Source organism: Stegostoma tigrinum, chromosome 13, assembly GCF_030684315.1.
Source record: "Stegostoma tigrinum isolate sSteTig4 chromosome 13, sSteTig4.hap1, whole genome shotgun sequence".
In the NCBI taxonomy this organism is placed as follows: domain Eukaryota; kingdom Metazoa; phylum Chordata; class Chondrichthyes; order Orectolobiformes; family Stegostomatidae; genus Stegostoma; species Stegostoma tigrinum.
Genome location: NC_081366.1, coordinates 68259985 through 68276119, shown reverse-complemented (window position 1 = coordinate 68276119; position 16135 = coordinate 68259985). Strand labels below are relative to the sequence as shown.

The window sequence follows — 16135 nt, the reverse complement described above, 5'->3', positions numbered from 1 at the left end:
CGAATAGCTTTGGAGAAGTCAGTATTGCATGAATAACTTTAGCTTAGCTTCATGCCAAAAATATGGGTAATGTGGCGCAAGTCTTGAATCGAGATACAAGTGAAACTGGAAGACTGTATGTTTCACCATCTAATTGATATGTCATGATGACACTTTCATGACTCAGTGCGTAGTTTCCTTAGTCAGATAAACTGGTGTCCTTCACAGTGGACGGTGTTGTCAGTTGAATAAAAATGACCATCTTACCAAGTAGATAATGTATATTTTTACAGTAATCTTCCTCTCTGTCTGTCTTTCTGCCTCAATTATGTAAATTTGTGCCAAGGCCACATTCCAAACATAAATCCAAGTCATTGAGATGTGAGCCGACACAGTCAGTGTCGACAGGCTATTTAGGCATCATAGTTGGGCTGAACCAGCCCCACCCTAGCACTTGGGCTTGAAAATAGGAACCATGATGAGGAGAGGACTCCTGACAGCTGTTTTTCATTGCCAAACCTAGCTGAAATCAGTCTTGACTCTCCAAATATTAGCTCAGTTCACATAAACACCAAAGCGAAAACATAAGATCAGGAGTCAGCCATTCAACCTGTCGAGATTGCCCTGCCATTCTAGATTGTGGCTGATCATCTATCTCGATGCCATATTCCTGTGCACCCCCATATACCTTTGTCATTAGTAAATAGAAATCTAGCAATTTCTCTTTTGAACTTTGTGCCTGAATTTCTACAGCACTATGTAGTAGAGTATTTCAAAAATTCCCTACTGCCTGAATGAGGTGCCTCTTTATTTCAGTTCTTAATGAACAATCTTTTTATTCTGTGAACGTGGGGTTTAGTGCAATAGTCTCCACTCTGTGGTTTGAAATCCCTGGAATGACAGCTCTTGAAACTCAGGCAGTTATGGTTTTATTTTGGCCTACTGTTTAAATGCTGTTACCTCCTGCAGACGCATCTTGAGTTACAACTTCAAATACATTAAACTTTGCGTATAACTCCAGATATTGTGTGCTTATGAGATCCACGTTGACTAATTCTTGGATTCTTATTGGATGCCAGGCCATCAGGGAGGGGAGAAAGAGGTACAAACTTACTTTTGAGCTTTACGAGTATGATGTGCTGATTTAGATGCAATAAAGAAGCACTACTTGTTTTTTAAAAAAAAAATGTTTTTAATCATTGACAATAACCTAACATAAGGTACATTGATCTTTCCATTGTTTCCAGAGTTATACATTTCATGGCGTGCCCTTGTATGTTATCTAATAACTCTTTTCACTCGTCATCTTTCCCAACATCTTGCATTTCCTAGGATTCATTGTATGACATGATCTTCAGGTACTTTCTTGTCCAGTAGATCTCACTTAATTTATGCACCATGGCATAAAGAGAGCTTACAGAACTTGAAATCAAAAGATTAAACTTCAAGGCTTTGCTTCCATGGGAGCTCCTGCTGTGGCCATTTTAAATGTCACCCGGTGGTGGATCTTTTAATGAGAAACTAGTTGACTGATGGAATAATTGTTCAATGGAATTCAAGGCCAATTAGTAGCAAAATTGTCAGCATCCCACTGTTGCTTGTCTTTTCTGATAGAGATGGAAGCTGTAGTCATATAAGGTGAAATTTTGGATATGGTTGAATTAGATTTTATTATTCTCAGGGATCTGTCCAATCTTCCTTTCCTGTTCTTCTTTCGTGAAGATTTTGGCTACTCATCAAGGTACAGTCTCATGGGCATCAGCTACCTTCTGACATGTGATTGAGCCTGAACTGTGTCAGGCTGTTGCACTACAGAGAGCATCACTGGGAATCCACTTCTACTTCAGCATACCTTTCAGTAGATGTCACAAGGCAAAATCATAGAACCTGTGCAGTGTACAAGCAGGCCATTCAGCCCATCAGACCCATGCCAGCCTTTTGAAGGATATCCCTCACAGACCCACCCTCCTTATTGTATAACCCTGCATTTACAGTGGATAATCCACTTAGCCTGCACATTGCTGGACACGATGGGCAATTTAGCATGGCCAGTCTACCTAACCTGTGTATCCGAAGGAAACCCACACAGATACAGGGAGAATGTGCAGACTCCACACACAGTCACCCACGGATGGGATCGTACGCAGGTCCTTGATACTGTGAGGCAGCGGTGCTAACCAGTGAGCCATTGTGCTGATAGTGCTTTTATTTTTCACCTTAAATTTTGGTTTTGTTGTCATTCTCACTAAAATCAACTGCAGCCAGAATTAAAACAATATTTCTGATCACCCTGTTCAGAGGTGTTGTTATTACACACCTCTGGAGCAGGTGGGAGTTGAACCTGGACCTTTTGACCTCGGGATAGGGACACTACCACTGCACCATGAGAGGGCTCCAAGACCAGGTTTAATTTTTTATAAGTTAACGCTACCACTGCATTACAAGAGGGCCCTCAAGACCAGAGTTAAACGATTTTTCTTAAGAACTTGTTCAGAAACCTCTGGAGAAGGTCAGATTTGAAACTGTATCTCTCGGTTCAGGGATCGGAGCACTCCCTTTTATACCTCAAGAGGGCCCTAAAAATATCTGTGACTACGTCACCACATGGCCTCAAATCACCAACCTTCGAGTTCACAGCATAACGTGCTGACCAACCACTACACAGGACAATAAAGAAGGCAGCGCAACATCTGAAAGAGAATTCAAATCAAAGCTGACAGCAGTGGGTTTCAAATGTACATCTCTGGAGAGATTGGTATTTGAGTCCAGCACATTAACTCAGTCGACCTTGATACAGGAAGACCACAATTAAACTTGAAATAATTGGTTTACTGGAGACTCTTTGTGTTATAAATGTAGGCAATTCGAGGAGTTTAGTTTCGTTAGTTTTCTTTAATGTGTCAGCACATTTGTTTTCTTTTGGGCTGGTAGAAGTGCAAAGGGGCCACTATTGGAATTCTCATTTCTGTTCTCTGTGTAAGTTTCCTTTCTGCACATCTCCAGTGCCTTTTGGATAAATTCATCTCAGTTGCTTTTCGTTTATTTCCCTGTTCATTCATTTAGGTCTCAGCATTCTCTACATGGGAGAAGGAGCTCCACAAGATTGTTTTTGATCCGAGATACCTCCTCCTGAATCCGAAGGAAAGAAAGCAGGTAACAGTGAGACTGTCAACTGCACTGAGAGAGATGATGGAATTACAGTGAGGGCGGCACGGTGGCTCAGTGGTTAGCACTGCAGCCTCACAGCACCAGGGACCCGGGTTCGATTCCAGCCTCGAGCACCTGTCTGTGCGGAGTTTGCACATTCTCCCCGTGTCTGCGTGGTTTTCCTCCCACAGTCCAAAGATGTGCAGGCTAGGTGGATCGCTAAATTGCCCGTAGTGTTCAGGGTGTGTGGGTTATAGGGGAATGGGTATGGGTGGGATGCTTCATGGGGCAGTGTGGACCTGTTGGGCCGAATGGCCTGTTTCCACACTGTAAGCAATGTAATCTAAAAGTTGTGGCTATGTTCCTGAAAGTTGCAACTTGAAGTGAAACATGTGTTTCCATGGGAATACGTTAGAACTGGAGTTATATTCTGCACAGCCTTTCTTATCAGAAAAAAAATAAAAACATCGTATCAGATGTTAGTTGAGATTCTTTAGATTGCTGAATTCCTACAGCAGTAAAGGAGAACATGTAAAATACAAAATCTTTCTACTTAAAATACCTACTCACTGATCCTCCTACTTCCTGATCCTCATAATAACTGCAGATTCTTACCTTCGATGATATGACTTGCGACTTGTACCCTTCACTGACCCTCTGATTTTCAGCCTGTTTCCTTTGCTGACCATCTAACCTGTAGCTTTTTCCCTTCACTCAGCCTCTGATTTGCAGTCTATAGCCCTCCCTCACCCACAGCTGGAGGGACTGGTACTCAAAGTCTGTACCAGATACTCTTTTCTCATTAAGCTCCAGATTGCCAGCTTGATCCATTGCTTGTGGTGCCACATTGTTGTCACTGCCTGATGGTATCTTTTTGAAAGCCCATGACCTTGCTTTTGCTGGCCGCCGCTACCTCCTGAGTCTGCTTGGACATGATGGAGCTGCCCCCTTCGGCTGACTGCAGGTTCTTGGCCACCTTTTCCCTCTCCCGGGCTGGCAGAGTATCGATTGTGACTGGACTCTGTAGTGGAGTAATGGAAACCATGTTAAAATGAATCTTACAACCCTGGGGATTAAACACCTCATTAAGTTATTGATGGTAAAGTGAAACAGTGCTAAGCAGGACAATGATTTGCTGTATCTGTGTGAAACTCCTGTCCTTTAAAAAGATAAGGTCAAAACATATCCAGCAACATCTGGAAAAGTTTTGTAAGCGTATTATTCAAATCCTCCTCCTTCTGTTCCATTAAAGGGTCAGTCTTAGGGTGGTTCAGTTCCATAAGTACTGGCCACTCACTAACAGCTGACAACAAGGAAGGTTGCCCTGTTATCTTGTGATGTCTCTGGCATCCACTCCTAACAGTTATACAAAGGCAGCAAGCAATGTATCCTGTTGTTTTTGGTGGAATATCTGGTGTTTTAAAAGTGTGGCGCCTTTAATTTATTTTACGCAGCAACTTAAAGGAGTCTTGAGTTTCTCTAGTACTTGTTTTCAATCCCAAACTTTTTAACCTGTCCACATAAAATCCCTCCATGCCTGCGATCAACCTTGTGAACCTTCTTTGTATTGCTTCCATTAAAGTACATCTTAGCTTGGATAAAAGGACCAGAGATATTTGCATTATTCCAGGTGCGGTCTGACTCGTGCTTGTATAGTTTTAGCTAGGTATCCTTTTTAGACTCCAGTTTCTTTGAAATAAAGACACACAGCCCATTTATCTACCTGCTGAACTTGAATGGTAGCTTTTTGTGATTCACGCACAAGGACCTGTAATTCCCACTCCTTTGCAACTTTCTGCAGTTTCTCTTCATTTGAATAATAGTCAGCTCCTGTATTCATCCTGCCACAATGTATAATCTGTCATTTTTGCACATCATGTTCCATCTACTGAGTTTTTATCCACTCACTTAATCTGTGTATCTTCCTCTGTAGATTTTTTTTGTGTCATCCCCATTACTTGCTTCCCACCTATTTTGTGTCATCTGCTGTGGTGCATTCACTTCTGATTCAAATTCACATCCAGTTCAGTTCTGATCTTGGTTCTGTCGAATATCATATATTGACATTCACAAGTTCAGTCTTGAAGTCTGATCGAGCTGGAGTAAAACTATTGCAAATATAAATGCATATTTATTAAAATTGGCTTTGAAAAACACACTCTATGGTCCTTCCTGTTCCTGGTTCCTATCTGTCCCAAGTACTGCATGCCGGTCTGCAGCTGACATGAGTATCCGTGTTCATGGATTAATATCTTAAATGGGAAATAATACTTTAAATATTCACACAGGACATCCAATTGCATGCTGTCTGTTACCAATTCCAAATTGCAATGCATGATCTGCAATGTATCATCAGTAATCAGTTGTGTGGATACATTGCACATGACATCCACAGAATATTGGGAAAATGGATAATGGATGGCATCATTCTGAGACAGGTAAAACTGGATAGATTGCAGAGTGATGGGTGCAATTAATGATCCAGATTGATTCCAATACAGTGCATTGCCCTGGGGACATTTGGAAAGTTTGTTCAGGTTTGGTTCCTGGTGACTTTGATTTCATTGACACAATGCAACATCCTAAATATCTTCAGGTTACAGTGAGCATTATGAACACGTAGTCCTTTTGATTAGGACAATTGTTTAATAAATCTAGATCTGCAATGTGGAATTGAACTGTGTAGATATTTATGCTTCAATCGTAGGATCCCTGCAGTGTGGAAACAGGCCCTTTGGCACAACAAGCCCACGCCGACCCTCAGAGAACCCCACCCAGACCCGTCCCCCTATAACCCACCTAATCTACACATTCCTGAACAGTATGGGGTAATTTAGTATGGCCAATCCACCTAGCCTGCACATGTTTGGACTGTGGGAGGAAACCCATGCAGACATAGGGAGTAAGTGCAAGCTTCACACAGACAGTTGCCCGAGGGTGGAATCGGACCGGGGTCCCTGATGCTGTGAGTCAGCAGTGCTAACCACTGTGCCACCCGAATTTAAGAATGTTCTTGAACAAATGGGATCTGAGACCTGGGTTTCAATTTCTGACCTGATGTTAGTTTGCTGCTCTGCTGACAAGTGAATTCTGCAGCTTCAAACCATAAATCATTGAAATGTACAACATGGAAGGAGGCCATTCGGTCCATCTTGTCCAACCTAACTCCACTTACCAGCTCTTATCCCATAGTTACAGCATTTCAAGTATTTTGAGGATTTTTTTTGGCCTATATGCCCCCTTCAGGCTTAAGAGTTCCTGATAATTCTGCAGATGAAAACATTTCCCCTCAAACTTCCTCAAAACTTCTTAGTCTCCCCTAAAACTGTACCCCCTCATTACAGGTCTCTGAATCAAAGGGAATGCTGTCTTTGTATTTACCCTATATAGCTCCATCATGTTTTTATACACTTTAACCAGGTCTCCCCTTGATTTCACTTTTCCAGGCAACCTAAGCCTCTCCACTCCTTACTCATGGCTAAAATTCTCCAGTTCAAGCAACATCCTTATAAGTCCCTCTGTATTCTCTCCAGTCTCATTTTTCTTATAGTGTGGTGACCGGAACAATACTATTCTGCAGTACTCCAGTCTATAGCTTAACAATTGGTGTGCTCAGCTTTAATTTGAATTTCCAGCTCTTGCATTTGTTCTTCATCTGTCAAAATTAAGACCTGACGTTACTTTACAAAATTAGCAGCATTTGTAGAAAGGTGATTTTTTATTTGGGAGTCCCTGTGTCTTTTATGCTGTGCTCCATAAATATCATTTACAAAACTTCACTGTTGGTGTACAAGTTTGATTTGTTCTGAAGGTACTGGCTCCCAACCTCTTTATTATCAACTGGAAGGAAATATGTATCCGGCCTAGCCTTCATTCTAAGTTCTTGGAAGTCTAGATAATGTCATCAGTTTTGTCTGTGAATAGAAACTCAGCTTTTTTTAATGTTGTAATTTTGTGTTGACCAATGATCGAACAGGTTTTTGACCAGTATGTTAAAACTAGAGCTGAAGAAGAGCGTAAAGAGAAGAAAAACAAACTGCAACAATCAAAAGAAGACTTCAAAAAGTTACTAGAAGATGCAAAGTTAACTCCCAGGTAGGTACTGCTGAATTCCATTTCTTGCAATGTCTAAGCACCAATGCGTCCTTGGCATCTTTAAAGCTTGAGTTGCAGCATAAGATTAGTTTTCAGTCATAATTTATCTGATCACTCCTGTCGACTCTGAAGGACTCTGGGGGATATACCTACTGTGAGTATTTGCGATTTAAATTTTCATTGCTATCTCATTATTTTTAACCATACTTTTCCCACAAGTCTGCGTACCAAACTGATACCTCTGTCATTCAAATGTTGCTTAATTAGGCAAACCTCTTTCCTCCTTCAGATGGACTCTTGCTGTTGCCTCAAATAATTTGATGCATATTGAAGGCCAGCTAGCTCATGTCTTTCTCCTCATGCACGTTTAAATCTGGCATTGGGAAATAATGAGCTAAATTATTCAGTTCATGGTGATTTTGAGTCCCAATTTTAGAGTGACCAAAAGAAGTGTAAATGCCAGGGGATGCATACACTAAGGGCTAGATACCATTGTTGACTCACTTTCTATGGTTAGGTAGCTGAAATAACTCCCATATTTAAAAACAGTTTGACAGTTTTTGAATTACATACTTCCTTTAAAATACAAGCAACTCTGTCAGTGATGCCAGGAGAGTACCTTTGAGGGAAAGATGCAATTTCTTTTTCCCTTGAACTTCTAAGTTTATACTCAAGTGTTAAGCCACGTCATAAGCAAAAAAAATTAACTTCTATTAGTGGGGTCCAACCTTAATTTACAAACTTTCTGATATTCTTTTATGTCCTTCAACCTTTTGCTAAGTGATCATAATCTTGCATGGAGAATATATTAAACTTCCTTCATACTGCAAGGGCATGCTATACAATAGATTAATTGTTTTGAATTATAATAGTCCCATATAAATGACCTTTTCGTGAATAAAATGGGATATAATTAGATTATAAGACTAAGTTGGATTAAAATTCATTCAGAATTGATTGAAATTTCTAAAAGGATTGACATGATATTATCTCACGATTGGTGATTTTTTTTTGCGAACTGTGTGTTGCCTGTGTGTGATGTGGATTGGAGAACTGAGATGAATGTTAAGAGAGCTGGTGTGATATCTTGGTGGTATAGTGGGAAGAGGTCATTAGGCCCTCCTTCCCTGTACATCACCTAGTACTCAGTCCTGTAAACTTGAGGAGGGAAGACAGTGGCCTATTTGTATTATTGCTAGACTATTAATCCAGAATCTCAACTAATGTATTGGTTCAAATTCCTTCATGGCAGATGGTGAAATTTTGAATTCAGTAAAGAATGTGGAATTAAGAATCCACTGATGACCGTGAAGCCATTGACAATTGACAGAAAAACCCACCTAGTTCACTAATGTCATTTAGGGTAAGAAGTCTGTCATCCTCACGTGGTCTGGTCGACATGTGATTCTAGACTGCCTCAGCATTTTGGAAACAGTGACCACAATTCCTTAAGTTTTAAGATGGATATGAACGAGGCTAACTCAAGACCAAGTCCTAAATTGGGGGAGGGCTGATGACGTCAGCATTAGGCAAAGAGCTTGGGAGTATTAATTGGGAGGAGCTGTTACCAGGCAAGTCCACATTTTGAGATAACAAAATGTGGAGCTGGATAAATGCAGCAGGCCAAGCAACATCTTAAGAGCACAAAAGCTGACATTTCAGCCTTTACTAATGAAGGGTCTAGGCCAAAACATCAGCTTTTGTGCTCCTAAGATGTCGCTTAGCCTGCTGTGTTCATCCAGCTCCACGCTTCATTATCTCAGATTCTCCATTTGCAGTTCCCATTATAGAACATAGAACAGTACAGCACAGAACAGGCTGTTCAGCCCACAATTTTGTGCCGACCATTGATCCTCATGTATGCACCCTCAAATTTCTGTGACCATATACATGTCCAGCAGTCTCTTAAATGACCCCAATGATCTTGCTTCCACAACTGCTGCTGGCAACGCATTCCATGCTCTCACAACTCTCTGCGTAAAGAACCTGCCTCTGACATCCCCTCGATACTTTCCACCAACCAGCTTAAAACTATGACCCCTCGTGCTAGCCATTTCTGCCCTGGGAAATAGTCTCTGGCTATCAACTCTATCTATGCCTCTCATTATCTTGTATACCTCAATTAGGTCCCCGCTCCTCCTCCTTTTCTCCAATGAAAAGAGACCGAGCTCAGTCAACCTCTCTTCATAAGATAAGCCCTCCAGTCCAGGCAGCATCCTGGTAAACCTCCTCTGAACCCTCTCCAAAGCATCCACATCTTTCCTATAATAGGGCGCCCAGAACTGGACGCAGTATTCCAAGTGCGGTCTAACCAAAGTTTTATAGAGCTGCAACAAGATCTCACGACTCTTAAACTCAATCCCCCTGTTAATGAAAGCCAAAACACCATATGCTTTCTTAACAACCCTGTCCACTTGGGTGGCCATTTTAAGGGATCTGTGTATCTGCACACCAAGATCCCTCTGTTCCTCCACGCTGCCAAGAATCCTATCCTTAATCCTATACTCAGCTTTCAAATTCGACCTTCCAAAATGCATCACCTCGCATTTATCCAGGTTGAACTCCATCTGCCACCTCTCAGCCCATCTCTGCATCCTGTCAATGTCCCGCTGCAGCCTACAACAGCCCTCTACGCTGTCAACGACACCTCCGACCTTTGTGTCGTCTGCAAACTTGCTGACCCATCCTTCAATCCCCTCATCCAAGTCATTAATAAAAATTACAAACAGTAGAGGCCCAAGGACAGAGCCCTGTGGAACCCCACTCACCACTGACTTCCAGGCAGAATATTTTCCTTCTACTACCACTCGCTGTCTTCTGTTGGCCAGCCAATTTTGTATCCAAGCAGCTAAGTTCCCCTGTATCCCATTCCTCCTGACCTTCTGAATGAGCCTACCATGGGGAACCTTATCAAATGCCTTACTGAAGTCCATATACACCACATCCACAGCTCGACCCTCATCAACCTTTCTAGTCACATCCTCAAAAAACTCGATAAGGTTTGTAAGGCATGACCTACCTCTCACAAAGCCGTGTTGACTCTGATACAAGTCCACATTTGACATGTGAGAACTGTTTAAAGACCTGCTGGGGAGAGTTCAAGATCGGCATGTTCCAGTAAGAAGGAAGGATGAGGATGGCAAGGTCAGGGCCCCTTGGGTAACAAGGGAGGTTGTGAAGGTAGTCAAAAGGGAAAAGATTTAGGAAGCTAAAATCTGACAGGGCCTCAGGAATATAAGGAAAGCAGGAAAGTACTCAAGCAGGGAATTAGGAAAGCAAGAAGCATCCATGAAATGACCTTGGCAAGTAGGGTTAAAGAGAATCCCAAAGCATTCTGTAGGTATGTTAAAAGCAAGAGGATAAGGGGGGAGAAGCTAGGACCACTCCAGGATAAAGGAGGGAACGTGTGCTTGCAGGCAGAGAATATGGGTGAGATCGTAGGTGAGTAGTTTGTGTTGATATTCACCCAGGAAAAGGACATGGGGGATAGTGAGATTTGTGCAGAGCATGCTAATATATTAGGGTATTTTGAAATCAAGGAAGAAGTGGCGTTGAATCTCGTGAAGAGCATTAAGGTGGATAAGTCCCCAGGGCCCAATGGTATCTACCCCAGGTTCTTGAGAAGAGCAGGAGAGGACTTTGACCAAGATTTTTGTAACCTTGCTAGCCACAGAAGAGGCCGTGGAGGACTGGCGAATAGCTAATGTTGTTCCTCTGTTTCAGAAGGGAAACAGGGATAATCCAAGGAACTACAGGCCAATGAGTCTCATTGGTTGGGATGCTATTGGTGAGAATTCTGAGGGATCGGATTTACACTTTTTCAAAAAGCATGGCCTAATTAGGGACAGTCAGCATAGCTTTGTGCAGGGCAGGTCATGTTTTACGAACATGATTGAACTTTTTGAAGAAGTGCTGAAGTTGATCAATGAGGGTGGAACAGTGGATGTTGTTTATGTGGATTTTAGGAAGGCTTTTGACAAGGTCCCTCACGGTAGGCTCACCCAGAAGACTAAGATGCATGGGATCTACGATGACTTGGCTGCATGGATTCAGAATTGGCTTGCCCACAGAAGGCAGAGGGTAGTGGTGGAAGAGTGTATTTCAGGCTGGAGGCCCATGACATGTGGCGTTCTACAGGAATCCGCAGTGGGATCACTGCTGTTTGTTATGTATAAATAACTTGAATGAAAATGTAGGTGGTTGGCTTGGTAAGTTTGTAGACGGTACAAAGGTCGGTAGAGTTGTTGATAGTGTAGAAAGTTGTCAAAAGATATAGCAGGCTATATATCAGTTGGTGGTATGAGTGGAGAGATGGCAAATAGTCTAATGCTGCATTTTGGGAGATCGTGTTCAGGAAAAGTATAGTTAATGGCAGGACTCTGAACAGCATTGATGTACAAAAGGATCTTGGGGTTTATGCCCAGACCTCCCTGAAAGTGACCACGCAAGTAGGTAGGACGGTCGGCTTAGAAGGCGTATGGCACACTTGCCTTTATTGGGCAGGGAATTGAGTACAAGTGTCAGGACGTCATGTTGCTGCTTTATAAGACTTTGGTTAGGCCACACTTATGGTATTGCATTCAGTTTCTGTCACCACAATACAGGAAGGATGTGGAGGCTTTAGAGATGATGCAGAAGAGATTTGCCAGGTTGCTACCTGGATTAGAGGGTATGAGCTATAAGGAGAGGGGCTAGAAAACCTCAGGTTTTCACTTGAGCAGCGGAGGCTGAGGGAAAAGTTGATAGAAGTCTGTAAAATTTTGAAATGCATGGATAGATTGACGATCAGAATCTTCCCAGAGTTGAAATGTCTAATACTAAGATTAGAGGGCAAAAGTTCAAAGGAGACATGAGGGGCAAGTTTTGTTTTTAACACAGTGGCAGGAGCCTGGAATGCACTGCCAGAGGTGGTGGTGAGGCCAATACAGTAAAGGCATTTAAGAGACTTTCAGGTAGGCACATGAATACGCAAGGAATGAAGGGATGGGGACTGAAGGTAGGCAGAAGGGGCTCATCAGAAGGGGCATGCAAGGAGTATCAGGAATAAAAGTGATGAACTTAGAGCATGGATCAGTACCTGGTGCTATGATGTTGTGGCCATAACAGAGACATGGGTTTCTCATGGGCAGGAATGGTTGCTGGATCTTCCAGGGTTTAGAACATTTAAAAAGAATAGGGAGGGGGGAAAAAGAGGAGGGGGTGTAGCACTACTAATCAGAGAGGGTATCACAGCTACAGAAGCTTCCATTGTCGAGGAAGATCTGCCTACTGAGTCAGTATGGGTGGAAATTAGGAACAGCAAGGGAGCAGTCACCTCGTTAGGGGTTTACTACAGGCCCCCCAATAGCAGCAGGGAGATTGAAGAAAGCATAGGTCGACAGAGTTTGGAAAAGTGTGCACGCAGTAGGGTTGTTGTAATGGGTGACTTTAACTTTCCTAATATTGATTGGAACCTCCTTCGAGCAGAAGATTTGAATGGAGCTGTTTTTGTAAGGTGTGTTCAGGAGGGTTTCCTAACGCAGTACGTTGACAGGCCGACGAGGGGAGAGGCCATTCTGGACTTGGTGCTCGGAAACGAGCCGGGGCAGGTATCAGATCTTGTGGTGGGAGAGCATTTTGGTGATAGTGACCATAACTGCCTCACATTCTACATAGCTATGGAGAAGGAGAGGATTAGGCAAAATGGGAGGATATTTAATTGGGGAAGAGGAAACTATGATGCGATTAGACATGAGTTAGGAAGAATGGACTGGGAGCAGTTGTTCATTAGTAAGGGAACTATTGACATGTGGAGACTGTTTAAGGAACAGTTGTTGGGAGTGATGAGTAAATATGTCCCTCTGAGACAGGCAAGAAGGGGTAAGATAAAGGAACCTTGGATGACGAGAGCGGTGGAGCTTCTAGTGACAAGGAAGAAGGTAGCTTACATAAGGTGGAGGAAGCTAGGGTCAAGTTCAGCTAGAGAGGATTACATGCAGGCAAGGAAGGAGCTCAAAAATGGTCTGAGGAGAGCCAGGAGGGGGCACAAGAAAGGCTTGGCAGAAGGAATCAGGGAAAACACAAAGGCATTTTACACTTATGTGAGGAATAAGAGAATGGTCAAAGAAAGAGTAGGGCCGATCAGGGATAGCATAGGGAACTTGTGTGTGGAGTCTGAGGAGGTAGGGGAAGCCCTAAATGAGTTTTTTTGCTTCTGTCTTTACAAAAGAAACGAACTTTGTAGTGAATGAAACCTTTGAAGAGCAGGTGTGCATGCTGGAATGGATAGAGATAGAGGAAGCTGATGTGCTGAAAATTTTGTCAAACATTAAGATTGAAAAGTTGCCAGGCCCGGACCAGATTTGTCCTCGGCTGCTTTGGGAAGCGAGAAATGCAATTGCTTTGCCACTTGCGAAGATCTTTGCATCCTCGCTCTCCACTGGAGTTGTACCTGAGGACTGGAGAGAGGCAAATGTAATTCCTCTCTTCAAGAAAGGAAATAGGGAAATCCCCGGCAATTATAGACCGGTAAGTCTCACGTCTGTCGTCTGCAAGGTGTTAGAAAGGATTCTGAGGGATAAGATTTATGACCATCTGGAAGAGCATGGCTTGATCAAATACAGTCAGCACGGCTTTGTGAGGGGTAGGTCATGCCTTACAAACCTTATCGAGTTTTTTGAGGATGTGACTAGAAAAGTTGATGAGGGTCGAGCTGTGGATGTGGTGTATATGGACTTCAGTAAGGCATTTGATAAGGTTCCCCATGGTAGGCTCATTCAGAAGGTCAGGAGGAATGGGATACAGGGGAACTTAGCTGCTTGGATACAAAATTGGCTGGCCAACAGAAGACAGCGAGTGGTAGTAGAAGGAAAATATTCTGCCTGGAAGTCAGTGGTGAGTGGGGTTCCACAGGGCTCTGTCCTTGGGCCTCTACTGTTTGTAATTTTTATTAATGACTTGGATGAGGGGATTGAAGGATGGGTCAGCAAGTTTGCAGACGACACAAAGGTCGGAGGTGTCGTTGACAGCGTAGAGGGCTGTTGTAGGCTGCAGCGGGACATTGACAGGATGCAGAGATGGGCTGAGAGGTGGCAGATGGAGTTCAACCTGGATAAATGCGAGGTGATGCATTTTGGAAGGTCGAATTTGAAAGCTGAGTATAGGATTAAGGATAGGATTCTTGGCAGCGTGGAGGAACAGAGGGATCTTGGTGTGCAGATACACAGATCCCTTAAAATGGCCACCCAAGTGGACAGGGTTGTTAAGAAAGCATATGGTGTTTTGGCTTTCATTAACAGGGGGATTGAGTTTAAGAGTCGTGAGATCTTGTTGCAGCTCTATAAAACTTTGGTTAGACCGCACTTGGAATACTGCGTCCAGTTCTGGGCGCCCTATTATAGGAAAGATGTGGATGCTTTGGAGAGGGTTCAGAGGAGGTTTACCAGGATGCTGCCTGGACTGGAGGGCTTATCTTATGAAGAGGATCAATGAGGATCAATGGTCGGCACAACATTGTGGGCTGAAGGGCCTGTTCTGTGCTGTACTGTTCTATGTTCTATGTTCTATCTCATTTGGTGTCATGTTCAGCAAAACCTTATTGGCCCAAGGGCCCCTTCCTGTGCTGTACAGTTCTGTGTCATATTGACTCTAATGGGCAATTAGGGATTGGCAATAAATGCTGGCTTGTTCACTGATGCCCACATCCCATGAATGAATTTAAAAATAAAACCAGAAGATCTCAGGTTCTATTTCTTACTTTGTCCTGAGTCAGACAGTTCTATCTGAGAAACCATTCATGTTGACTGTACTTAGCCTCAGTCTCCTCTCATGCCAGGGCACGTGATAAATGAGCAGATCTTGATTTTTGATCTTGATCGTGCTGTCTTTAGTTAACTCTGCAACAATTGAGCTTGTACGTGTGGGGTGCAAATCCATAATCAGCCAGCTCAATGCTTCTCTATTAACTCTTTCCATCAGAATTTCTGATCCAACAATGGCACCTGAAGACAGGTGGCAACGATGGTGCAGTAACCTGACCAAGAGTTCATACCATGAAAGGGCCAGATTCTACTCCTAATGCTTAATTTAACTCAGAAATTGTTCATAAAATCGCAAAATTTAATGAGGTTACATTATGTCAACCTAGAAAGTAGACTAATTTTGTTGTGGAGCAACAGCAACAATGTTTACTAAACTGTTCAAAAGAGAATTACGAATAATCTTCAGAAAAGTAGTGACAATACACTGCTACAGAAGGTTGTGAGTAGCCAAGTCAGTTGGAATGTATAGAAAGGAACTAGATAGAGAATGATGGGATTTGGAGAGAAAGTAGTTAAGATGAAGCTACCATGACGAACAACATGGCAGAGGAAGTTTAATTGACCCAAGTCTCTTCTCTTTACCTGCTCATAATATCAAAATAACCAATCCAAAACTCCTAAATTCAGATTTATATATATATTTCACAAATTTAGATCCACTTTCAGTGACTTTGCTGCCAAATATGGCAAAGACTCCAGATTCAAAGCAATTGAAAAGATGAAAGATCGGGAAAGCATGTTTATCGAGTTTATTACCAGTGTGAGGAAACGAGAGAAGGAAGATTCGAAGAGTCGGACAGAGAAGGTAAGGTGGTTGTAGTTCCAGTGGAGTGAGTGGTGGGAGCGCGAATGTGAGGGACACCAGACTCTCCCAGTAGAAACCGTGCGAAACAAAACCTACCTTTTTAATAATTATTTGTGTATTTCAGTGTGCACTTTTATCTTTGGGTTTCCTGGCAGTAGTTTTATCTTTTGAGGGGAAGAAAATCCAATGTGTAAATCAGTGTGTTTCAAAAATAAAGGTCGTGTGTTAAAAATTAATGAGTTTTGAATGTTGTGTTGCTGTGGTGTCAAGTGCCCTGGGGGATGTGGTTTCCACTGGGATGCAGCTTGGT

At 42.7% G+C, this 16135-nt stretch overlaps 1 protein-coding gene across 4 annotated transcripts in view; it reads left to right on the top strand.

Moving 5' to 3' along the window:
• The window catches only part of tcerg1b (transcription elongation regulator 1b (CA150)), a 109573-nt gene that overhangs the window by 80062 nt on the left and 13376 nt on the right, over window positions 1-16135 (top strand). For all 4 annotated transcript variants that reach the window (XM_048543035.2, XM_048543032.2, XM_048543031.2 and 1 more), the window contains 3 exons: window positions 3043-3132; window positions 7103-7221; window positions 15675-15825. In XM_048543035.2, the coding sequence (XP_048398992.1) occupies window positions 3043-3132; window positions 7103-7221; window positions 15675-15825 (360 nt within the window). The remainder of the gene's footprint in view (window positions 1-3042; window positions 3133-7102; window positions 7222-15674; window positions 15826-16135) is intronic.